Here is a 24871-nt window from a genome sequence, read left to right on the forward strand (position 1 = left end):
GCAGACAGGCCTGCCGATGGCCTCCTCGCCTTGGTGATGTGCTGTCCCTCCCCCGAAGCGGCCCCCTCCCTAGCTCTTCAAGCCTAGGGGCTGCCTGAGCCCAGGTCCAACGCTGACTCCTCAGCCACCGTCACCGCCAGGGCCCCTGTGACCCTTGCCCTCCCTTGGCCCTGGCTGCTCACAGCACTGACGCCCTGCGGCTCAGCCCCCTCCTAACCCCGCCAGTCAACGCGTATCCTCTGAGGACCTACTGTGTGCCGGGCCTACTGTGTGCCTGGCACACCTTCACTACCTCCACCCGCCATGTTCTGCCCTCTATCCCCCACCTCCCCACAGCCCATGCTGGGTGCCCCCAGGCCTCTGCCTGTGATGTCTGCTTGGCCTGGAGCACCCCCCGGTGCCCTCCGAGGGCTAGCTGCCTCCTCACCCTCACTGGCTCGGGCACCCGGCGTGCTCGCAGCCCCCGGCAGCTCTTTGTCCTGCAGGGACTGTCATGCTGCCCTCGCTGTCCCTCCAGAGTGCATGCTCCCAGTGGGCAGGGTCCAGATCCCAGAGCCCAGAACACTGACACCCAATCAACAGCCCCAGAGGGACTGAAAATCCATCACGCCTCCAAGACCCTGGCGGCCAGGCCTGGACTGGCAGGAGGGAGCAGACACGGCGCTCGGGGCGGTGGGAGAGACAGCACGGCAAGGGGTGTCGCAAGCGCAGGCCCGGCGGCCGTACTCACATTCGCTGCTGACCAAGCGCTCTAGCACCCGCCTCTGCTTCTGCAGCGACTTGGGGACGGGGCCAGGCTGCACCCCTCCATCTGCAGGGGACAGAGTGGATTGAGAATCGGGGCAGGTTGACCGCCCCATTCCCTGCAGCCCCCCGGGAACCTGCCAGTGTGCCCCGGGGACTGCAGGGCCTGGTGCCTCCACGCAGCCCCGGAGGGCAGTGCAAGGGCCACCCCTCAGGACTGTCACCTCTCAGCTTCCGCCCCAAGGGTGACTCAGGCCCCACAGGGCACAGCCCATCCCCTGAACAGGCGCGGCCTTGGCACTGGACACACCATACCCTCCGGTCAGCCTAGCCTGTCCCCATACACCTTTGCTGCTAGCGTCGTCACTTGGCGTGATGCTCCCCTGGAGGAGAAAGCGCCGCCCCTACCGCCACACCCCCAACCTGGCAGGCATTCACCCAGCTCTCCCGCGCCAGGCTCCGAGGTGCACCTCTGCAGGGGCGGGGCGGGCAGGAGTTGGACCAGAGCGCAGACAGTGACAACAGGAGAGGAGGGGCACTGTGACTGAGGGAGGCCACGGGAGCCCCGAGTGGAAGTGGCCAGTGGGGGCGGGGGCAGCACGTGCAGGTGGCGCTGAGGCCTCACAGGGTCTCCGGGCTCCACATGGGGCAAGCACGCCTCTTGGGGGTGCTGCCACCCGGCCACCTCTGCTCGTCCCAGAGGGGCAGGTCAGACAGGAGTCCTGCCCTGAGATCCCCAGAGAAGGGGCAGAGGTGCCCACCCAGCAGTCCTCTCTGACGGGTTGGCAGGTAGCTCCAGCCCCCAGCATCTACCCCTCAGGGCCGGAGAAGGCTGGGCGAAGCCCTGGGCAGAGAGTCATTTTCTGAACAGCGGGAGGCAGGGGCTCCTCGAGGTAATGAAGTCACAAGAGTCAGGTGCCCCCCGCGCCACCAACCCAGGGAAATGGAGAGGCCACACCCAGTCAGGGACACCCATTCTCCTGCCCCATCCGTCCTTCTGGCTGCTGCCCATGCCCTTTGCGGAAAGTCAAGTTAGAAGGAGATAGGGAGGGCTGCAGAGGCTGGCAATGAGGTCCGCCCTAGACAGACTCTTGGGGGTTCGGGGACCTAGGTCCCTGCCCACACCTCTCACCCTCCCCGCACTCCCTGTCCCTCAGGAAGAGCAGGACACCATTGGAACGACAAGGCCTGTGGCTCTGCCTGTGGGCAGGAGGGGAGGAAACCCCAAGGCGCAGAGCAAATCTAGGTAGAACCAGGGGAAGGGCCTGCTGGGCGCCCAGACCTCGGACTGAGCCAGGGCTCAGGGCACAGCTCAGGGCGGGGACCCCAGAAACAGGAGGATGCCCAGGAAGGACGCTCCCCGGCTTTACAGGACACCTGTGAGGTCCCCACAAGAAGGTCCCTGGAGCCCCCGCTTTGGCTCCCATGTGGAAGCACCCAGGACTCCAACACAAAGGCCCAGGAGGCCGCACGGCAAGGCCGCGTACCGTGCTCGTTGACCTGGCCCACGTTCTCCAGCAGCTCCGACACGGCCACCTGCTTCTTCTTCTTGGGGTTGAGCTTCCAGTACATGACGAGGGCCGCCTTGCGCACGGCCCGCTCCAGGTCGGTCTCGGAGGAAAGGTGCCTCACCTCCTGCTCATTCTCGGAGGTGATGCCTGAAAGAGGGGAGGCATCAGAGCCCTCGCCTCACCTGCCCAGAAGCTGTCAGCGACGCCCTGGTCCTGGCCAGCCCGCTTGAGGGGGTTGGGAAGGGATTCCTGCAAGCGGCTTTGCAGGCACCTTTGTCACCAGGGCTGAAACGAACATCTGACCAAAAGGACGTCTGGCCAAAGTCCCGGCCGGTGGGCGGCTTGGCCTGGCCTTTCAGCAGACACTCACCAAGTGGCCATGGTAGCCTGGTGCTGGGCAAGGACTCCCCATCTTCCTGGCTTGCTCCCCCCTCCCCATTTCACCCTAACAAGGACCCTCTGGTGGGATGCTGCTGTCCCCGCCTTACAGATGGAGAAACCAAGGCACACAGGGGCGGCCTGGATTGCCAAGGCCACCGAGTCAGGGAGGCAGAGCCGGTCTCAGACCCTGGTCAGTCTCACTGCAGTGAGTGGCCTGGGTGCAAGAGCGGGGCATCCCTGCATCCACAGCGCCCGCCTCTCCTAGGGCGCCAGGAGCAACTGTGTCCCTGCACAGACGGCCCTTTCCCAGGTAGGCAAGACTCACCCATGGAGAGACCGGGAGCAGGTTTCATGGGCTGGTCAGCAGCTGCCTTTCCCCCTGCTCCCCAACCACCTGGACGTCAGCAAGGCCCTTCCAGAGGGCAGCGAGACTAGGGATGGAGGATTGGGCTTTTTCTCCTTTGAAACGTCTCCGAAACTTTCAACCAGAGCCCACGTTTATGATCGGTAAGCACTCAACTGCGAGAACGTGGAGGCTGTGGGTCACACGAGGCCTGGCCCCCTCCCTCACACGCCCTCTGGTCCTCGGGCCTGCCTTGGCTCCCTCAAGGCGTCTGGGAACCACTGGCTCCAGTGAGCTGTGCGGGCCACACTGACTCGATTGGCCAGTGCAAGGCCGTCCTGCCTGCCCTGGAACAGGGAAGCTGGCTTGGTGAGAAATTTCGGCTAGCAAAATATGACCAGTCCAAGTTGTCAAAGGCATCAGCCTAAGGTCCAGAGAGAGTAGATTCTATATAATAAATGTTACTTTAAAACATTACAAGGCAAAACCAGAAGAAAACAAATACCAAACTACAGAGCACTTCTCTCTGGGTTTCAACGTGATGGGTAATTTCTATCTTTATGTTTTCTATATAGTTCAAGTTTTCTTTGATAACAATAAACACTTCTACAATCTGAGGGAAAAAAGGCCCCTTTCTGACACCCACTTTCATCTTTCTTCTGCGGTTTGAACCTTCAGGAAACACTCTTCCCTGACACCGGGAACGAGCCATTTCCCTTGGGCAGGATAACCTAGTAAGTGTCCACACGTGGCCAGGCTACACATCACTGCCCCTCCCAACACCCAGACCCGTCCTGGCGGTGAGTGTCAGCCTGAGCAGGTCTTCACTGGCCCATGGTCCCAGCTTCTCGGCTCAGACTGGATGGAAAGTCAGTTCAGAAAGTGCCACTCTGACCTCAGGCCCCCGTCGTGTTCTCCAACTTGGCTCCAGGATCTACTCCTCAATTTGGATTAGAACCCAGAGGGTATCTCCTTGTAGACACCACCACAAGTTAAAGAGGATGAAAATGGCTTCACTCCCTAAGTATCACACGTTATACTCCAAAAATGTCTAAACGGCAAAGCCACTGGCATAACAGAAACCACACTCATTGCTCAATGGCACTGCCAGCAGCAAGTTTTCCTGCTGCTACTTTAGTTGTTAATTTAGCAAAGCAGCACGGCATGCCTCATGCATCCCCCCCCAGGCCTCTTGACCCACCTTTTCTGTCCGCCAGGCACCGGCGGAGAAGCTTGACGGCCTCGCGCCGGCCCTGCTTGGCGGCGAGGGTCAGCCAGTCGACAGCAGTGCAGTTGTTGACCTCTTCATCCCCGTCGCCGGCAAGCTGCAGGTAGCGTTTCCCCACCTGCAAGCAGGACCCCGTCACTCCACGTGCTGCAGCGGCCTCCACGCACAGCGCCCGGGCTCCCACGTCCTGCCCTGAGCTGCTCCCCGCAGCTGGGCAATCTCGGCCTCCCTCTCCCTCTCCACCCGGTGCTCCCTGCCAAGGGGGGTGTCAGGACCCCTCCCCCACTGATGCGATGAGAGAGGGGGTGGGGCATGAGGACAGGCAGGAAGCAGAGGTGGTATCAGAGGAGGTGATGCCCAAGATCAGGTGGGAGCTGGACAGAGGAGGTGAACACGTATGTGCTCCCCAGAGGGCGGAGGGAAGAAACACCATGAACACAGAAACGCAACAAACGGGGGCCTGGACACGGCGGGCACAGTCAGGCCGCTCCCAGCTCCCAGCTTGCAGGCACCAGCTTCTCCCAGACCCACCACGCTGCAGGCTGCGGCCTGAGTCTCCCGCGGACAGCAGTGCTCACCTCCGTCTGTGCCTTGGGGTCCCCGGCCTTGGCCTTCTCCAGGACCTCTTCAAAGGGGGTGTCCACATCTCCCTTCGCAGGCCCTTTAACACGGGAAAACAAGCAGATGGACTGTCACCAAGGTGGTCCTTGTCACTTATCTGAGGAGGGGAGGGGACGGCAGGAACAGACGTCAGCCCCAGGTCAAGAGCGTGACAGCAGATGCAGAGAGAAGGCGCCAGGAAGCTGCTTTCCTGGGAGCAAGGACCACAAAGCTGCCCGGCGGCGGTTCCAGTGGCTGCTCAGAGCTCGTGGTGGGAGACAAGGGACAGAGGGGGGCACCGGTAACCACCGTCGCCCCCTCAGCTCACTGCAGCCAGAGCGGCTGAGCTCAGGCTTGAACGGAGTTCTAGAAAGATCCGAGGGCTCAAGTTCAAAAGCCCCTGAGCTGGAGAACCTGCACCCCAATGCCCAGCGCCCCAATAAACAAACCAAATTCATGTTTTCCAAGACTGTCGTCTATACACACGACTGATTTTTGGAGGTCATAATCACGGTACATACATTTTGGTATATATATATATATATATAAAGTAGTGAATCACAACCAATTTCCCATGTTGCTCTGCAGTGAAATGCACCATTTCAGTGGCTCAGAAATCCCATCAGGGTTCTGGGCCTCTCCTCTCCATCGGACCTTTAGGTTATTCCCATACTCCCTAATTTTATAAAACAGTGCCAACAAACCATTCTGTAGGTGTATTTTTTATTGGGGGGGGGGTCATTCTCCCAGCACAGGTTCTTCAGGTGAATTACTAGGTCCAAGGGTCCAAACATCATACAGCTCGTGCTATATTTTCTTTGTAAAAAGCTATCCTAAGTTACAAAAGCATCACATAACTTCATCGATTTCACTACAGCCTCTCCTGCAGTGGGCAGCATAACAAAAACTTTTTTTAAAAAGATCACTTTTTACCAGTCCCTTTCTTTGATTTAAGCAACCAATACCCGGGCCTATGCCCGGCACCACACCTCGCCTCGGCCATTGCCACAGCCCACCTTAGCAGGTGCCTAATTGGGATTAACAGACTCTTGCTCTCTAGACATTTCTGGAAACAGAAGGCAGAATTCAGGGAAACACGAACAGTCCCCAGGAACACCCACCGGATGACCAGCTTTCCCTACCCCTTCATCCAGGCCTTTCCCAGAACCAGGTCCGCCAGGCTCAGAGCCAGCCCCTGTGTGCAGGGTGCCCAAATCTACGGCACCCAGGAGCCCAGGGGGAGACGGCAGGGCAGGGGCCTAAAGCGACGCAGCCTAGGAGGTTCAAAGGCAGAGGTCACACCTAGTTTGGAGAGGACACGGGGGCCGGGTGGGGGTGTCTGGGGACGGCTCAAAAGGAGGATTCTTAACGACACCCACAGGTCAGGCACCTGTACTGAGACCCTCTTGGTGGACAGCTTGCAAACATGATGATACCTCTCCCTGAGGAGTTCAGCCTGGGTTCCCTTGACCAGGTCCCAGGGACCTAACCCAGAGATGGCTTCAGGGCCCAGGACGTCCATCCCACCCCGTGGTCCCAGACCTCGGTGCTTCCTGAGTCATCAAGGTCAGTTCTCCCTTCGGCTGCCGTCACCCCCTTCAGCAAGGGCGGGAATGAACTTTTTGGCCAAGGGCTCAGACGAAAGAGAACAAATGGGAAGGGTGGGCTCGCAGGGAAGGAGGGTGTGTGTGTAGAGAAATCTGACCTGCCTGTGAATCTACCCTTAGCGTCAAAGTGCCTCATGACCAAGGGAGAGTCATTTTCAATCCCATCGTCAATATCCATCCAGTAGGACGGTTTATGAAGAACGAGACGCTTCGTATTAAGTGCCTGGTCCAGAGTTGGCGTTCCCAGTGTGCGTTCCTTTCGCCTCCCCACGTCCCACCTCTCGGCTGACCCCAGGGCCTTCCTGGCTCACTGAGGCCACACTTCCCAGCCCAACACCAGGCACCTCTTGGAGTTCACAGCTCTTTTCTTTACTCACTAAATTCACAAGTCCAAGGTTCTTTTTATTAAATCAGAATATGGAAGATTCAGGCACAGATCTGTTGGCTAAAAAGGTTATTCTGTCCGTGATTAATTTTTCGCAGACATTGTCCACAGCCTGACATTTCAAGAAGTCTCCTCGATATACAGAATCTCTTTGAAACAGGCACCTCACCTCCCTCATTACCCTCCTTTCCATTTGGCACCGGCAGAAGTAGGTCTACAACTACTCAAATGTTGGGCTCGTGCTGCGAACCGATCGGGGGGTTCTGGCTTGTTCCAGCCAAGGAGGAACCCTCACATAAAGACCACCGCCAGACGCTGGCTGCGTCAGCGTGGATACCGAGGGCCACTGAACACACGAGTTCTCTGCGGGCTTGACTCTCATTCCTGGCCTCTTCCTAACCCTAACCTGATGGCCCCTTTGGGGACCCACCCTCCCCCACTCTCACAGGATGGCTGCAGCAAGCCTACTGGCCCATCCGTCTCCCTGACCACAGCAGCAGGTTCAGGGAGGGACACAGACCCAAGTCAGGACAGTGGGGTCTGTGCTGGCTGCTGGGCAATGTCTCTTCCTTCTGCTGGATCTCAGCTGACAGACACCAGCTTGGAGGCCGAGGGCTGCCCTGGGGGAAGCCCACCTGAGAGTGAGGGCACGCAGGAAAGCAGAGCTGGGGGCAGATTCCCAATCATGTCATCTGAGTCCCTGGATACTCTACACTGTGCAGACATATGGAAGAAACAAATCCCCTGCACCCTGTTGTTTTGGGTTTTTTTAATAAATTTATTTTATTTATTGATTTATTTTGGCTGCTTTTGTTCTTTGTTGCCGTGCGCGTCTTTCTCTAGTTGTGGCGAGCGGGGACTACTCTTTGTTGCGGTGCACGGGCTTCTCACTGAAGTGGCTTCTCTTGTTGCAGAGCACAGGCTCTAGGCACTCGGGCTTCAGTAGTTGTGGCGCACGGGCTTAGTTGCTCCGCGGCATGTGGGAGCTTCCCGGACCAGGGCTCGAACCCGTGTCCCCTGCATTGGCAGGCGGATTCTTAACCACTGCGCCACCAGGGAAGCCCCACACCCTGTTTTTCTTTTTCTTTTTTTTTTGCTTATGTTAATTTACATCGGGTTTCAACATCACCAGCAACTGAGAGTGTCCCGACTCTAGCTCATTTTTGAAAGTCTTTCTATCAATCACAAAACGGCAATGGCAGAGCTGCATGGCCCTGGGTAGTCTCCTCACCTCTGTGAGGATCCACAGAGGACCAGCACACCCCCTCCTTTATACTATTTATCTCCTGCGGATCCCACGCCTTTGAGAGACTTGTATCCACCACACCGCATTAGTAACTGATGCTCATTTTGTCATGAAATGGGAGGAGAGTCCCCAGGATGCTGTCCCCTCCCCCCAGCACAGCCCATCTCCATTTTCCTGCGTCTCTCACGGTCCCACCAGCCTTTACGGAGATGATCTGTGTCCCGCAGGTCTGACCCATCTCCATCCCCCAGTGTCAGACACAGCTCAGCAAAAGCTGAACAGACGGGAGGGGTGGACAGGGGACCGACAAGGGAATGGTCTCAAGCTTTCATCTCTGTCTCCCCAAATCCTTGCACAGGGCCTGGAACACAGCACACTCTTGGCCTGGAGACTGAACTGCCAAGCTCACCTCCCTGATCTGAGCAGGTTCTGAGTAGAAACAGACAAAGGTGAGTGGCGAGCAAGTCATCCTCCCACTCGTCACCCACCCCAGGGCCGTGGGCTGGGGAGCCTCAGGCGTCCCTTCCCAGAAGTCCCGAGGGCTCTGCCAGCTCCCCAGAGACGGCTGAGAGCAAGAGAGAAGCTGGCTTCCATTCTCCACAACTGCTGAGATCTAGATTTGCTGGAGCACATTGTTTAAATGGTTGAACGCACGCCAAAGGCTCTTAAGAGAAGAGCACAATCTGAAACACACAGGAACTATGATGCCATACTCCTGTCTCTAGGAGCTGCTGCCCTTCCACTGCCTCACTCACTGGCCCTGGACAAGGCCTTAGGCTCCCTAAGGCCTTAGGCCTTAGAGTCCCTGGTCCTCTCCTGACACCCACCACGTGGGCTGCGGTGAAGGGAAAGGTGATAAGAGCCCCAGGGCATCCCATGTGTCCTCCTCATCGCTGTGGGCGGCTGGGTCACCTTGCACCAGGGGCTGTCCCAGCAGCCTTCGTGATGCTGACTCTGGTTCTCATGAACACACAAGGAGGACAATCCCTGCGACCCCGTCTTTTCCAGGGGCTGGCTAAGCTCCAAGGCGGGGGTCCCGGGCAGGAGGTCTGAGCTTCCCACAGGCCCAAGCAGTGGTCATGGACCTCGCCCATCATCACTCACCCAGCAGACGTTTACCGAGCATTGGCCCCGGGCCAGTCTGAGCTCCAGGAGCCAAGGGCGCTGAGCTGAAGGAGGCAGGACCCCCGCCCCCCCTACCCGCCCAGGGGCCAGACGGGGACAATCACAGTCCAGCAGTGCAGGCTCAGAGGGGCGGCGGAGGTACCAGGCATCATCAATCCTGATGGCAGGGGCTTCCTGGAAGAGGTGACACCCAAGACTTGGAATGCAAAGGGGAGGTTAAAGGTAAGGGATGAAGGGCATGCTGCCAAGTTTCCAAAGGTCCCAGGAAGCCACCAGGCCGGAGACAGCCTCACCGCCCCTGCCATCTGTCCTCACGACAGGTCATCCTGGAGTGAGGGGATCGGAGTGATGGCCTGACAACCAGACAGACCAGGGCTTCAGTCAGGGTCAGGATAAAATAACGCGTGTACAAAACTCCCTAACTCTTCACTAGCCAGCACCTTGACCGGACAAGGAGAGAGCGCGTCGTTTGTGGCTGTGGCCTTGTCCCCAGGACAGCAGGGACTCAGCGCTCCGCATCCCCTCCCGCACCACATCGTCTCCTAACCTTCCCAATCCCGCCGTCCCGCCCTGAACCCCGCTGGGAAATTGCCCCGCCCACGCCCTGCACCCACCTGGCAGCTCCAGCCAGAGACCTGGAGTCAGCCCAGCTTCCGGGGGCCTCTCCACCTGCCACGGGCCTCCCTGCTGGCCTCGGCTCCCACGGGTCATCTCCACGTAACAGAGGTCATGCCGCTCCTCTGGTTTAAATCCTCTAACGTTCCCCAGAACACCCATTCTCCTTATCCCGACCATTTGAGACCCCACTCAGTTGGCCGACCTCTTGACCCTGCGTCCAACCCCTGCCCAGAGCCATCAGCCTGGGAGCCCTTTGTGCCCTGCACGTGGCGGCGGGCCCTGCCTGCCTTGCCCACCGTCTCCTGCACCCGCTGAGCAGGCAGGCCCTCAGTCAACACTGGGGTGAACGTTTCCTGCTGTGTCCAATTCAGTGACAGTGACGCCACAGAGAGAAGTGAGGCAGCAGGGCCCAGCTGTGGCGGGCCGGGACCCCGAGGGTGCCAACTGGCCCAGCGCTTGCTCAGTGCTCCCCGCCCCTCCCCTCGGGGTCAGAAGCCAAACAGAGACCACATGTGTTTCCTGACTCTTCTTATCTGAAACTGGCAGTCTTGACTTGGTCCGTCCTCTGAGGCCGTTTTGCTTCACCCAGATTGAAACCAAGTGCGTTCCCAGCCCCCGTCTCCTGGCCCCGCAGCTGTGGGGTGTTTGTGGCTGGACAGAGATTCCAGATCAGGCCCTGGCCTGCCCAGAGGCCTTGGAGACGAAGCAGAGAACGCAGTGATCTTTGAAGGAGATATGGAGATCAGAAGAGCCCAGTTGGGCGTGTTTCTGGGGACAATCAGGCACTAGTCCAGCGTGATGGAGCCGCAGAGCTCAGGCCCTCTTCACCCAGAGCTCGGAGGTCCCTGCAGCTCCGCTGGGCATGGGGGCAGCGTGGGACAGGAGACTGGGATCACCCCTGTGCCCATCACTCAGCACTGGCTGCTTTGGTAAGTTGATGGCTCAGTTTCCTCATCTCTAGATGGGGACAAGAACAGAGTCTCCCTCTCGAGCTACCGTAAGGGGTCACGTGAAGCCCCCAGGTCTGCAGTGCACATGGCAGACGCTCCCCACCACGGGTCTGGGGCCCCTGCATGGGGCAGGGGCAGTGCTGAGCTGGGGGTGCTCACCTCAGGCAGCCGGCTTCTCAAGGGGGAAAACGAAACGGCAAGGCTGGGCGAGCTGGAGAAGGGCGGGGCGCGGCCGGGGACTTCCCTAACTCATACAGAGCATCTGGAGCAGCGGCGGCCGAGAGAGTCATGGCGTCCTGCCTCGTGCAGGACACAAGGAAGCACGTGGGCGCACATGCACACGTGCGCACACGCACGCACGCACAGCTTGCAGCACAACAGCCTCCTGGGGGAGAGAAGAATCCGACGCACACGTGAAGCCCCTACACCCAGACACACAGAGCCTGGAGCTGACACTGAGACCGGTCGCCCAAGAGGGACTGAGTGGGGCCGTGAAACTGGAAGGCTGCCCCGACATGCGAGGCAACACCCCAGGAGAAGCCTGAATAGGAAATGAGATGGGCTCGGGGGGCAGGAGGCTTGATGACATCCACGAAACACATCGAGCTCCAGGCACGGACGCTCTCTGCGCCACCGGGCAGGCACCTAAGGGACAAGGGGCCTTGACTCAGCACCTCGCCCCATGTGCCATGCTCAGAGCACAGGGTCCTAGCACGTGGACTCCACATGGCTGGTATGACTGCGCCCACTTTACAGATACAGAGACAGGCTCAGCGAGGCCTCCCAACTCCCTCAAGGGCACACAGCTCAAGGCCACCAGCCCAGCCAAGCGTCCCACCTCAGCCATCCCGGCACCATCTTCCTGCACCACCTCATGGCCCCGACACTCAGTAAATAAACAGCTCATGTGGACAGACGTACTCCAGAGTCCCGGCTGGGGTGCACTGGCACCAAACCACAGAGCGTTTTTCAAACTACAGACTTCGACCCAGAAGGTCACGGAACCAATTTTACTGCCCACAAGCAGCATTTGTTTTTTAAAAAAAGCAACAGAATGGAGGCTATCAGACAGCAACACACACACTAAGGACAAGTATGGTTTTGGAAATTTCCGTTCCCACTGGATGTGTGCGTGTGTGCGTGCAGGCCCGTGGGTGTGTGAGTCCGGTTACGACAGCACATGTCTTTCTTGCTGTGGGAGGAGGTCAGAAAGTCGAAGAGGCGGCAGTGCCTTGAGAGCTGGGTAGGATTTCAACAGGTGGAGATGGCGATAGCATATTTTGGGCAGAGGTTCCCATGTGGCAAAGGGGAGGTGGGGGAACAGGGAAGGCGGAGGCGGATTTGAAGAACGTGGGATGGTCTCGGTGAGCAGGAAGGAGAGGGCGGTGATCCATGGAAAGAAGTCACAGGGCTTTCACCACCCACAGAGCTTTTAGACCTGATGTCCCCAGCGGGCTCCGTTCTGATCGCCGCACCTGTAATCGGAGCCAAGGTCCCTACTTCACAGGTTTGGTCGCTGTGAGAATAAGACAGACGCACTGAGAAGCACTCGGTGGATTATTAGAAAAAGTAACGCCGATACCAGCTATGTTTTCCCCAAATATCACAGCCAGAGGTCCAGGGATCCTCCCTTTCTTGGAACTCACAGTAGACTTGAGGATTTTTCCCTACAACAGCCCCGAAAGCACAGAGGAGCCTCTCACACAAGGCTCCTGTTACAGTCCGTTGCCTGGTCCTGCCCCCGCTCACTCCTGGTGTAGCTCAAATCGCAGGCCAGACACGAGAGCATCACCAATCCGAGCCTTCCTTCCTCGCTGCCACCCCGTCACCTGGAGGCCCAGGGCTCTCTCTACCCCAAGTCCACCCCCGGCGAGGCCATTTCTTCCCGCTGGCCCTGCCCGTGCTGTGCCCTCTCCCCAGGCTCACTCTTGCTCAGGCGTCATCTCTTCCCACAGAGCAGGGCCCCACCTCCCCAGCGCCAGGCCCAAGGCCACTTCTATGCTCCCCACGAGACCGTGGACTCCTTGGAGACAGGGGGCAGGCCTGACTCACCTGTGCTGCCGATGGCCACTCAGGGCCAGCAAAGGGCCGTGCTCAGTGAGCAGCAGGTGGACAGAGGACGGACCAAACCCTGGTGTCCCTCCCCCAATGTCAGCAAGGCTGCCAGCACCACAACCAGCTGTCGCGTCGCACCCGGGTCCTCACACTGTCTCATCTCTTCGCCTGGGAGGTGCCTCCTGGGACAGAGTGGAAACCTGAGGAGGCCCAGAAGTGGACTGGGGGGGAGGGGAAGCCCTTGGAAGCCTGGCCTGGGGATGGAGGATGGTGGTCCAGAGGGCAGCGGGGACCTGGGCCTGGGCCCAGGCATATTGCAGGCTGGCAGCCAGTCCCCAGGGAGAGTGGCCACGTGGGGCCCCCAGACCGGGCAGAGCTGCCTGACTGAATGGCCCCTGAGCAGTGGCCACGGTGGACAGGGAACAACATGGGCTGCCCCGAGTGCTGGGCGGGACCAGCTGGGGTGGGGAAGACTTCCTCCTGCCACCTCCCCCCATACGGTGCCTGGTGGGGACCCTGAGCAGGTGGGAGCTGGTGCTTTTGATTATAAATAAAATAAGGAAACGTGAAGTCTGCTGCAGCCCAAGTTTGTGAACTTAGGAGCAAAGCCCGCTGCAAGGTGAGAGTCAAGGGGCCCTGAGTGGAGCAGGTGGGCCCCCGACCACAGGGGGTACCCTGCAGGAGGAACCTCGCAGGGGTGTCTGGACCACGTGCCAGGACTCGGGTGCTCGCCCTGCTTCTAGAACACCCCCGGGGGAGGACAGTCCAGCTTCTCAGGCCCCATCCCCTTACCTGTTCCATCCACCCTTTCTTGGCTCCTGGCATGCGAGGCCTGGGGCATGGCCGAGGCAGTCGTGTCTCTCACATCTCGTCCAGGTCCAACCTGGGGTCCGGGAGCTCGGGGCGTCCCACTCTTCTCCTGCTCCACCGAGGTGGTGGCATTGAGCCGTGAGCGGGCCTGGGGCTGTTGTGGCAGCGGTGGAGACCGTGGGCCAGAGGGGCTCGGAGGACAGGCACCGGAGGCCATTCTGCAGTGAGAAAAGCGGAGGGTCAGACACAGGAGGCCAGCCAAGCCCAGTCTGCTCTGGCCTCTAGTTTCTGGTAAAGAGAGGGGACGGACAAGGGAAACAGGGTGGGGGCTGCCCAGCATTCTATGTGATCTCATTCAACCTCACAACAGCCCCCGTAAGACACTCCCATTTTACAGAGCAGGAACTCGAGGGAGGAAACACTCAAGGCTGGCTGGCTGGGCAAGTCCCACAGCAGGCATGAGCCGGGCCCTAAGTCTCAAGGCCTTGGGTCCCTGCCTCACCAGGCATGAGCCACGGGACCTCGGGTGTGCTCATCTGAGAAGTGGGGATGTAGAATGTCGCGAGGATTCAGTGAGATGGTCCACACAGGGCACAGTGCCTGGCTGTGCTGGGATGAAAGCTGGCCTCCGAGTACGTCCACCCAAAATCTGTGAAGGAGACCTTGTTTGGAAGAAGGGGTCCTTGCAGATGCAGTCACGGATCTTGACATGAGATCATCCTGACTTAGGGTGGGCCCTAATCCAGTGACTGGTATCCTTATAAGAAGAGGGAAACACACAGACACAGAGAGGAGGGCACCATGTGAAGGAGGAGGCAGAGGTCAGACAGATGCAGCTGCACGCCCACGGATGCCAAGGATCGCCAGCAACACCCGAAGCCAGGAGAGGCGAGGGAGGACTCTCGCTCAGAGCCCCCAGGAGCAACCAGCCCCGCCGACATCCTGATCGCGGACTTCTGCCTCCAGAACTATGAGACAATAAATTTCTATTGTTTAAAGCCACCCAGTTTCTGTAACTTTCTTATATGAGCCCTAGGGAATGAATACACTGGCACAGAGTGAAAGTTAAATAAATGTGAGGAGAGGGGAAGGGGAAGAGGAGGGATAGGGAGGGCGAGGGGAGGAGGGAAGGGAGGGGAGAGGGGGAGCGAAATGGGGAGGGGAAGAGAAGGGGGGAACACAGCCCCTGGAGCCAGGATGTAGTCAGACCTGCCCGCCTCCCAAGCCCTCCACGCTAGGGCTGAACCACAGAACAAATATCAGGGAACACGAATGCACCAGATGTGAACACACACTAGATGTGCAGTGACGGAAACCATGAAGCTGGTGTGTCAGAAGAGATGACCGGAACAGACTGGCGAGCACAGAGCGTCTACCACAGGGGAAAGGGCTCCATTAGTCAATAATGCCATTTAGCAAAACAGCAAAAACCACCACTGACACAATTAAGGGCAACCATGAGCCCCAGACCGTGGAGCTGAGAGCTCTAGGAGTTCCCCAGCCAGGGAACCAGGATCAGACACAGACCCTGAAGAAGTCGGGACCACGTGCACTGTGCGGGGGATCCCCAAGGATCCCATGACCCTCACCGCAGCCTCAGGGCCATATCTATCCTCTTCACTGAGATGAGGAAATGAGCACAGAGCAGGGAAAGCCCGGCAATGAGGAATCTGGCTCCCAGACTAACCCGTCGTAGCTGTCGCGCTTGGCTGTGTCCACCAGCTCTGTGGTCCTGAGCAGGCCACGTCCCTCTCTGCACCTCAGTTTCCTCAACTGTAAATGGGGACAATCATCTTACACTTGGGGACACTGTGAGGACCACATGAGACCAGAGGCCACAAGGGACCAGGTTCCCAGGCATCCCCAGTGCCCAGCTCCAAGCTCTGAGACTGCCCCGAGCCTGCCAGAGTGGCTGCCTGACACGTGTCTGCAGACTGCTGACACAGCAAGAGTCGGAGGGGGCCCCAGGCGCCACACGCCACTTCCCCGGGGCTACACAACCAGGTCTGCTCCATTCCTACTAGAGATGGGTCCCAGAGATCAGATCTCTGTCCGCCAAAGAACCCTGGAGATTTCAATCTGGACATTCCTCCCTCAGAGGGACTGAGCCCTTATTTTAAAACATCCCTCTGGCTGCAAACCAAAAGCATGTCAAGCCACATGGATCTGCTTGGAAACCAACACAGTGCTTGGTGCTATTTCCAAACACCAGGTTTCCCGGAACCAAACAAAGAGGCAACTTTTGTGAAATTCGTCATCTGCCTGCACGTGCAGACCCATTGGGCAGGTGGCCAGCTGTGGGCGGGGAAAGTCAGCCGGTGATTTAGCAGACAACCCAGTTGTGTGGGTCACTGGCTGACCCGAGACAAACCACATGGAGCCTGAAATTCCGACCTGGAATTTCAGGAAAACACAGGTTCTGGCTGGCCTGTTGGGCTAAGTATTAGGCATGTCGCATTACAATCAAAATACTACTGTTTAAAGTAAAATCTCTGCTTAGTGAGAACGGATGAATAAAGGAGGATTAATTTTCAGGTTCCCTGAGAGTTGGCCAAACCCTTTTTGAATCAAAGGCCTTGTTATTTTAAAACAAACGAAATGATCCATTGCCATGGATGGGTCACAGGGAGGATCACAGGTGATCTCCCGGTGGAGGGACCCGCATGGTGTCTGGCGCTTTCTTTTCTGTCTTCTTTCCTGTGACACTGGGGCCCCTGAAGGCAGGGGCTACATCTCATCCACTCAGAATACCTGCCTGCTTGCCTTGCAAGGTATACCCGAGGCAGCCTGGCCTGGGGGAAGGAGCCCGGCTGGGGAAGAGCCTGCCCCATCTCGCTGTGTGATTGGAAGCAGGTCCCTCCCTCCAGCCTGGCCCCAGAATCCCGAATCCAGACTCCTGACTGCAGGATGAGAGCATCAGCGTCCCACTCCACCCCAGCTCCAAGACTCTTCCGATGCCTACGAGTGGGGCAGTCAATCCACACTGCCGCCCCACGACCAGAGCAATGGTTTGGAACCTGTCGTTGTGTAAGATCCAGAAAACCAGAGTGGCCGGCATTCTTTCCACATGAGCACCCAGGCATATTTTTATCCCATCAAAACACAAAAGGCCAACATCACGGAGCTCGGCTGAGGGGCTGCCACCCCCTGAGAGGGCTGCTAGGATCATACACCTACTGACATGCGGAGAATGATCTCACGCGGACTTCAGCCCAAGCTCTCTAACCCTTGCTCAGGCTGGCCCCACTCTGCTGTCCCCCCAGGGGGGCCACCCCGACCTCTGAAACAAGCCCCCATGGGAAGCCTTAAGGATGTTCACACACCCTCTGAGCGGAGCCTCCACCAGCAGGATCCCAGACCAGGGGAAAAACCAGGGATGCCCATGGTTTCACATTCAGCCCACTTGCTGCTCCCCCACATCCATGTGCCACCGTGGACCTCCACGCCTTTGCTCTTACAGAGCACCTCTCTGGTGTCCATCACAGCTGTACTTTCCAGCACCGTCCAGAGAGGGCAGGTGTGAAACTCACAGCCCCTCCAGATGGTGCTACACTATATAGCTGTTAACCAGGCCCTGTATATGAACGTTTAAAGATAAGGAAATGTTGGGCTTCCCTGGTGGCGCAGTGGTTGAGAGTCCACCTGTCGATGCAGGGGACACGGGTTCGTGCCCCGGTCTGGGAGGATCCCACATGCCATGGAGCGGCTGAGCCCGTGAGCCATGGCCGCTGAGCCTGCGTGTCCGGAGCCTGTGCTCCACAATGGGAGAGGCCACAACAGTGAGAGGCCCACGTACCGCAACAAAACAAAACAAAACAAAACAAAAAAAGATAAGGAAATGTTTGTATGACGCTGTTAAGTGGGATCTAAAGCAGCATGAGCTATTGATCTGAGCCTATTTAGGATGAAAACAAAATTCATGTGCACAAAAAGATGGAAGAAAATGCCCCCACAATGGTTATACTATGTCTGAGTGAAGAGACTACAGGTAGTTTTATTTTATTCTTTTTCTAAATGTACTTCCCTAATTTTCTATAATGAACGTGCAAGGTTTTTGGAATTACCACAAAATGTTATTCTAAAACCCGTCTGTGACTGAGCCTGAAGGGAGAGGGCCCAGGGGTTCCCAGGGTCTGGGATGTCTGCTCTGGATAGCCCAGCAGCCTGGCACAGGGCTACTCCTCAAGACAAGGGCACATAGCCCTTGGAGGTACCTATTTTTGCCCCAGAGTATTAAGGGCCACACCAAGGAACATTCCGGCTCCACCCAATGTGCCAAGTTCCCAGGACTAAGCGGGAATAAGCTGGGAATGCTCCTCGCCTGGCCGGGGTGGGTCAGCGCGTATGGACTGTGGGCCGATCCTGTGCCGGGCCCCAACTTGGGTCTCCCGGGCCCCAGAGAGGATCCTATAGGACCTGCCTTGGAGAACTCAGTCCAGATGGGAAGGATGACACCCAAACTGACAACCACAAAGAGGGAGCTCTTGGGGGCTGCAAGCACAGAAGGGGGCCACACTCAGCGGTGGAAAAGGGGCGGGGTGGGGATTCTGGATGAGTGGCCTTGACTAAAGCTTTAGGACAAGCAGACATGAGCCAGGCAAGGGTGAAGGGAGGGAGGAATGGAGGTGTGTGGGCATTTCAGTGAGGGACTGCCCAGGAGAAAGGGCAACGGACATGGCTTAAAGGCAACATGGCTGGGAAGGTGCGGAAGTGACTCTGGGGCAGGCGCACAGGAAGGAGAAAAGAGGCTGAGCGGGCAGCTGGAACCTGGGGCAGGTCCCGAGGGCCTGAACAAGTGCCAGGCTTAGTGTGGGGTTGAGCCTAGGGCAGAAGGAAATGCAGGCTGGTGCTGTAGGGCAGTGGCCGTTAAAGAACCATCAGGGCTGTATGGGGATGGCCCAGGGAGACCAGGGAGGGAGCTGGGTGGTCTTCCAGGGAAAGTGAGGAGGCCTGGCCGAGGGCAGGCATCTGAGTGCACTCCTGGGCCAGGAGAAACAGAAGCAACACCCACTGAATGTGGGCAGGGGGGAGCAGAATGGGGCCTGATTTGTGCCCCGGGGCCATGGTGTTGGTGCCACTTGTGAGAGGGGACCTGGGAGAGGGGAGGGAGCCATATGAGGCGTAGAGCAAGCTAGCTGTCGTAATTCTTACCACCACTATCGTGGACCAGGATTTGGTCTCTGTCCCACAGCACAGGCATTTTGGGGGTCAGGGACTGAACTAGGTTCCCCTCTGTGACCAGCCCCAAAGGCCTGTCCAGCCCTGGCCTGGGAGGGGCAGGGGAGGCCTGAGTGGGGAGTCCTCCACATACCCTTCCATCCTGGGAAAGAAGATGAGATGTGGTCTCCCAGCAAACTTTCCTGTGTCCAGGCAAAGGTCCATTTGCTGGGGGAGCAAGTATATAAAGGAACGTTCTTCTGAATCCCTGATCAGATGCCGAGGGGCTCCAGTGAGAATCACAGCCCCTCGGAGACAGAGCTGACAGGACGGGCAGTGGAGAGCATGGCCTCTGGGTTTCTGTTGGCGTGGCTTCCTCACTGAGTCTGCAGTGAGGTCAGGCAGCCAGCACAGTGGGTACCCAGGGCATCGTTCCCTCAGTGATGCATCACAGCAGAAGCGAAAGCCCTTTACAAATGGGCCAAGTGCCAGGGGTCACTGTCCAAGGCGAGGAGAGGCAGGCACTGGTTCTCAGCACCTGCCCGGGGGCAGAGGTTTCCCACCAGGCTCTGCACGATCAGCTGTGGGGTTTTAACTTCCTCATGGGTCAAATAGGGATATAATTCCTACCCCTAAGACTACTGGGAGGGCCAAATACTGTACAAATGTTAGTTCCTCGGAATTTCTTAACATCAGCTACAATAAATGGTGTGAGAGGGCTCAGCTCCACCACGCCCAAAAGTCAGATTCCCTAGAAAGTTTCCATCTATCAAAACAGAAATTGATGTTCCTGAGGGCCAGGTTCACACCAGCCAGGGCCCAGGGGCTGCCACTGCCCCTCGCCATGCCTTACTGAGGAGCACCAGGGGGAGAGTAACTGCTACACAGATTCTAAGTGGGCAGTGGGGGCTTCAGCCTCAGAATCTGCCCCCTCAGGAGGGCACGTGCCCGCTTGGGGAGTGAACCCCCAGCGCGCGCGCACACACACACACACACACACCCAGCAGCCCCTATGAGGTCCAGGCGCGCGCACACACACACACACACACACACACACACACACACACACACAGCAGCCCCTATGAGGAGGCCCAGGCGGCTTCCAGCGGCCTCGGGGGCACTGAGGGCGGCCCGGAGTCCTAGAGGACCAGCCGACGGCCGCGGAGGAAGGGCCATGACTGGGCAACTCGGTACAGGTGCTGTGGGACGCAGGGCAGGCGCGCCCCCTTCCACTCGCCGGGTCCCCAGCGCCACAAGCCGCCTGCCTCTGAGGCCGGTTTTCCCGCCGGCAGTGTGGTTTCTAAGCCAGGCTCGCGGGTGTGACGGTGCTCGGAGCGCGCAGTGCCCCGCGATGCCCGGGGTGCCCGGACTGGGGACGAGGGGGCGCGCACCGCGGAAGGAAGACGCGATCGAGGCCCGGGCAGGGGTTACCGTGAGCGTCGCGGAGAGGACGGGACCCCGGCCCTCCAACTTCTGGGGAACTTGCAGGGGACACTAGTACCAGCCGCCCGTCCGCTCAGATGGGGAAACTGAGGCCGAGGCGGGCTGCAACTCCGGGTGCTCCCGGTTCTCTTTCCAGCCCACCCTGCGACCGCCGCTTGCCGTGAAGTACTCACCGGCCCGCTAGTAGGCCTCACGCGGCGCCGCGACGCCCTTGGGCTTCAGAGCTCGCTGCAAAGTTGCTCGAGAGGAGCTGGACGGACCGGGTCCAAAGGGAAGCAACCGCGACCGAGCGGGCGGTGCCGCTTACAGTGGCAGCGGGAGAGCTCTGCCCACAACGAGGGCAGGGGAGGGGCGGGGCCTGGGGCGGGGCCGCAGGCTGCCCTCCACTCTCGACGCGGTCAGGAGGACGCGGCGCCGACTCGGCCCGCTGAGCGGCCGGCGTGTCTGCCAATCACTGCTCTCCTCTGCCAATCACAGAGCGCCTCGCCTGACAGCTGCCCACTGGCCCACAGGGCCTCAGAGAAGAGGTCGCCGGGTGAGCGGGTCGGACCCGCCCACAGAGAAAGTTTCCGAGTGGACTCGGGCCCTGGCTCAGACCCGGCCCTGCCACTCCACGCCCACAGACCGTCAGGTCACTGGGAAAGACGTGCACTCGGTGAGTAACAGGTGGTTGGACCCTCGGAGGAGACTGGGACCACCTTTCACTCACTACCCTGGCCCCAGCGTCCCCAAGTTCAGATTCATTATCATTGTTATTGCAATATTAACTAACACGTTGAGCGCCTACTATGCACCAGACGCCTTAATTTCGGCCTCACCAAAGATGGAGAGGGCTCCCCTAACAGAGGAACAGGGATAGGAAGATGTGGCCCATTTAAATGTGTACCTGTAACCAAGGGCTGCTTTAAATGCATGAAGTGCAACGTAGCATGCTTTCACAAGGTAAATGTGTGGCGCGAGGCTAAGGCAGTTTGGAAACCCTCCTTTCGGTTCTGCCCTGGGGTCTGAGAGGTGTGGTTTGCAGATAGGGGCAAAGGTCTATACTTGAGACAGGCCTTGGGGCTGTGAAGCACCGGTTGGCGGTGCGGGGCGCCTCCTGCGCTGTGTCTGCTGTCTGGTCCTCACAGCCAACCTGAGATGCCTGTTCTGGGTCATCATTGCAGAAACTGCTGCTCAGAATGGCTGCCGGGAATATGTGACCAATATTTCGGGAGCAAAGTTTCCAGATGGTTTGGGAGATGAGTTCTATCCACTGAACACGCTACCTCGGGGACTTTTGTTAAAGCCACGAGACTCACATCAGGCACCTCACTTTATCCTCCAGCTGCCCCCTCCATCCGATTCCCATCTTCGTGTCTGACCCGGTGAGGCTCACAGAGGAAGGAAGGAAACAGGCGTCGAGCAGCACCCACTCTGCCCCAGGCTCAGTTTGGGGGTTTTCACACCTCAAGGTTTTTCATTTCATCCCCAATATCACCGTGAGGCAGGTGACATTGGGCGCATTTCTATCGATGAGAAGACTGGGGCTCAGACATAGACGGGTATTTGTCCAAAATCACACAGAACTCTTTCCCCCTTGCAGTATACTAATTACAGAAAATTTGGAGAATTAACACAAAGTAGAAAGAAGAAAAAAAATCACTCAAAGGCTATTACTGTTTACATTTTGGGGTTTATGCATATTTAAGAAAGGGTTTCCAGAAGTTACTGTGATCACGCTGCATGTGTTGGTATATGTGTGTGTGCACTAGAGCAAAGTCCTAGAAGCAGAATCACTGGATCCTGATAGGCTTCTTCAGATCTATAGATACATTTTACCAAAACAAGTTTCTCAAAGTTCCCTCCAGTTTACTTCCGAGGGGTGCACACTGGCTTGGAGAATTACTTTATTTTTTAGCCTTGCCTACTATGGCAAATGAAAAATGGTCCCTTTGCAATTGCAATTTGCATTTCCATGGTAATTAAGAGGCTGGACATTTCATATTTCTTAATTTTGAGAAGCATTCTCTTTCTCATTTATCTATTGGGAGCTTAGAGGCTCTTTGAAAACAAATCAGATGAGTTTCTTTTCTCTCTAACCCACCCACCTTTACTGCCCATCCTCTCCTTCAGCATGGAGGGCTGGAGGCTGACCTGAATGGCTCCTGCAGCCCACCCTTGGAATCAGCAGCCCTCCTCGCACCTGCAAGGCTGGGAGTAGAGACCCCTCCTCCAGTATCTTGGCAGGACTTTTCCAACTCATTTGTCACTGTCTACAAGAACATAAGCAGCTTGTCATCCATCCCCACTGGCTGGTCACTGCCCACCATCAAGGAGACCACCATCAAGGACAAAACCTGTGAAGGGACCCAATAAACAGTGGGAAGGGGACAGATTGAACAATTCCTCCTGGGGAGGCAAGAGAGAAAATGAACCTCAGTCAGAGCACAGAAACATTTAACATATGCCATGGATTTAAAAAACTTTAAAAGTTGTAGGTAAATTCAGAAAGAGAATAGTCACGGTGAGAAAAATTAGCACTGGAAGATAATGTGGAATAAATGCCTTAAAATGTGGAGGAACAATACATGAAAATCATCAGGGAGAAAATGAGAGGCTTGCTGGCAGTTCCAGGCGGTACAGCATGTGAAGAACAGGCACTCCAAAAGGAGCTGGAGGGGAAACAAATGAAAGAAATGCTAGAAGAAAATGTCTCTGGGCTGAAGATATGCCATAAAGTCTCCAACTCCAAGGATAAGTTATGAGAAAGTCTTGCAGAATTCCAGAAAAAAGCGGTCACAACCCAAACAAGGAGATTCAGAGTGGTTCCAGATTCCTAGGCAATTTTGGGACAATGTCCAGGGATTCTGACTGTCTGATCAACGCGCCTTTCCCCTGCTATGATGGAATTCATGTGTCAGGGCAGAAGAAGGAAAATATCTAACATGGCAAGACACAGAGAAGGCCCCTTTGACCCGCGGAAGTTTCTCTCTCACCGACATAGTTCAATCACAGCAGAAATCTCAAGATAAAACACAGAAAATAGTGGTGAGCAATGACCCTTGCAAAATATGTGGTTTAACCTAAATATGCCTGGGATTCTGTACAATAATTGCTAAATAGGGATTCTTGAAACATAAGCCACATACTGTAAGGGAAACCTGTATTAGCCTGAAAGTAAAAACTAGAATTGATCTTCAGCAGTTGTGCAAGGAGTGAAGTGGAGAAGTACAAGGTTCTGATTTGGTGCCAGGGAAGATGGGGAGGGGGACATTCTTACCATTTACTTTTTATACATCAACAGGGAAGTGTCATTTAATTATGAGTATCAGGAGTTGTAAAGCACCAATTGGTAAAAAAGAAGCTGAGTAGAACTTCTGAATTAATGGGTGGAGGTAGGGAGGGTGGAGAGAACGAGTAAAGAGACAAAATTAAGAAAGGGGAGAGACACTGGAAATAACAGCAATAACAACAAAATCTAATAAAAGATGAAAAATTTAAAACCATGGATATCAACTTTCATAAGAAATGTGAATGGGCTGAATTTCCTATCAAAAGCCCGTAAGGCTGGGATAAAATCCAAATCTAGTTTAAGTGCTGTTTACAAAGGCAGACACCAAAAATGCTGACGAATAGAAGTCCAACATAGTCTACATTTGAAAACTGAAATTTAAAAGATAACAAGAATGACAAACTAATGTTGTCTAAAGGATTCAAGGCAGAAAGCACTCACAGGAACAAAGAGGGATATTATGTAATTGTGCAAGGTACAATCCACAGAGATTCAACAGTCATAAATCTTAATGCATCAGAAAATACAGCAGGTGTGATGGTTACTTTTATGTGTCAATTTGTCAAGGCCAAGATTTGGCCAAACACCAGTCTAGATGTTGCTGTGAAGATATTTTTTAGACAAGAGTAACATTTATACCAGTAGACTTTGAGTAAAGCAGATGACCCTCTATAACGTGGGTGGGTCTCACTCAATCAGATGAAGGCCTTAAGAGGTGATGACTGAGGTCCTCTGAGGAAGAGGGAACTCTGCCAGCAGATGACCTTCAGATTTAAGTTGCAACATCAACCTTTCCCTGGGTTTCCAGCCTGCCCTGCAGATTTTGGACTTGCCAACCCCCATGATGACATGAGCCAGTTCCTTAAAATAAATCTCTCTCTAGATATAGGTATAGATATATAGATAGAGATAGAGATAGGGATAGATAGAGATAGAGATCGAGATAGAGATATCCCCTATTGGTTCTGTTTCTCTAGAGAACCCTGACTGATATGGCACCCAAACTCATAGGGCAACAACTTGGAAATACTAAGAGAACTTATTAAAACACAGCTCTTGTCCTAATTCAATGCCATCTCTCTAGGAGGCCTGTCTTCACTCCCCCACGAAGTCGAACCCTGTGCTTTGCTGTTGAGTACTGAATGAATGAATGGATGAAGGAATGAATGGCTTCATAAGGACAGTATCCAGACCCTTTAATGGGATATCTAAAAATGCCTCCCACACTTCAGTCCTAGTGTCCCATCTGCAGTCCTCTGATGCCTCCCCGTTCTCAGATTCTGTGTTCATGTGCTTGCCCACTTCTTTCCTATTTAAAGTCCATTTCAATTTACTCAGCAAACATCCTTCCTCACTTTTCTCTGTACGCTTGGCATGTAGCCCAATGCCTACCAGTT

General features: G+C 56.3%; 1 protein-coding gene and 1 long non-coding RNA gene across 2 annotated transcripts in view; one reads left to right on the forward strand and one right to left on the reverse strand.

Annotated features, from left to right (window-relative positions):
- The window catches only part of WFS1 (wolframin ER transmembrane glycoprotein), a 28100-nt gene extending 7554 nt beyond the window's left edge, over positions 1 to 20546 (reverse strand). The window contains exons 1-6 of the mRNA XM_067736831.1: positions 20377 to 20546; positions 13586 to 13821; positions 4786 to 4868; positions 4181 to 4325; positions 2232 to 2402; positions 731 to 811 (exon numbers count right to left, since the gene is read on the reverse strand). Coding sequence (XP_067592932.1) covers positions 731 to 811; positions 2232 to 2402; positions 4181 to 4325; positions 4786 to 4868; positions 13586 to 13820 — 715 coding nt within the window. The 5' untranslated portion in view covers position 13821; positions 20377 to 20546. The remainder of the gene's footprint in view (positions 1 to 730; positions 812 to 2231; positions 2403 to 4180; positions 4326 to 4785; positions 4869 to 13585; positions 13822 to 20376) is intronic.
- Positions 20547 to 20718: 172 nt separating this feature from the next.
- LOC137223992 (uncharacterized) lies at positions 20719 to 23685 on the forward strand. Its single transcript, XR_010943170.1, has 2 exons — positions 20719 to 20858; positions 22316 to 23685. It is a non-coding gene; the product is annotated as an uncharacterized lncRNA (long non-coding RNA).
- The last annotated feature ends 1186 nt before the right edge of the window (positions 23686 to 24871 follow it).

The sequence above is a fragment of the Pseudorca crassidens genome, chromosome 4 (assembly GCF_039906515.1).
Source record: "Pseudorca crassidens isolate mPseCra1 chromosome 4, mPseCra1.hap1, whole genome shotgun sequence".
NCBI lineage: Eukaryota > Metazoa > Chordata > Mammalia > Artiodactyla > Delphinidae > Pseudorca > Pseudorca crassidens.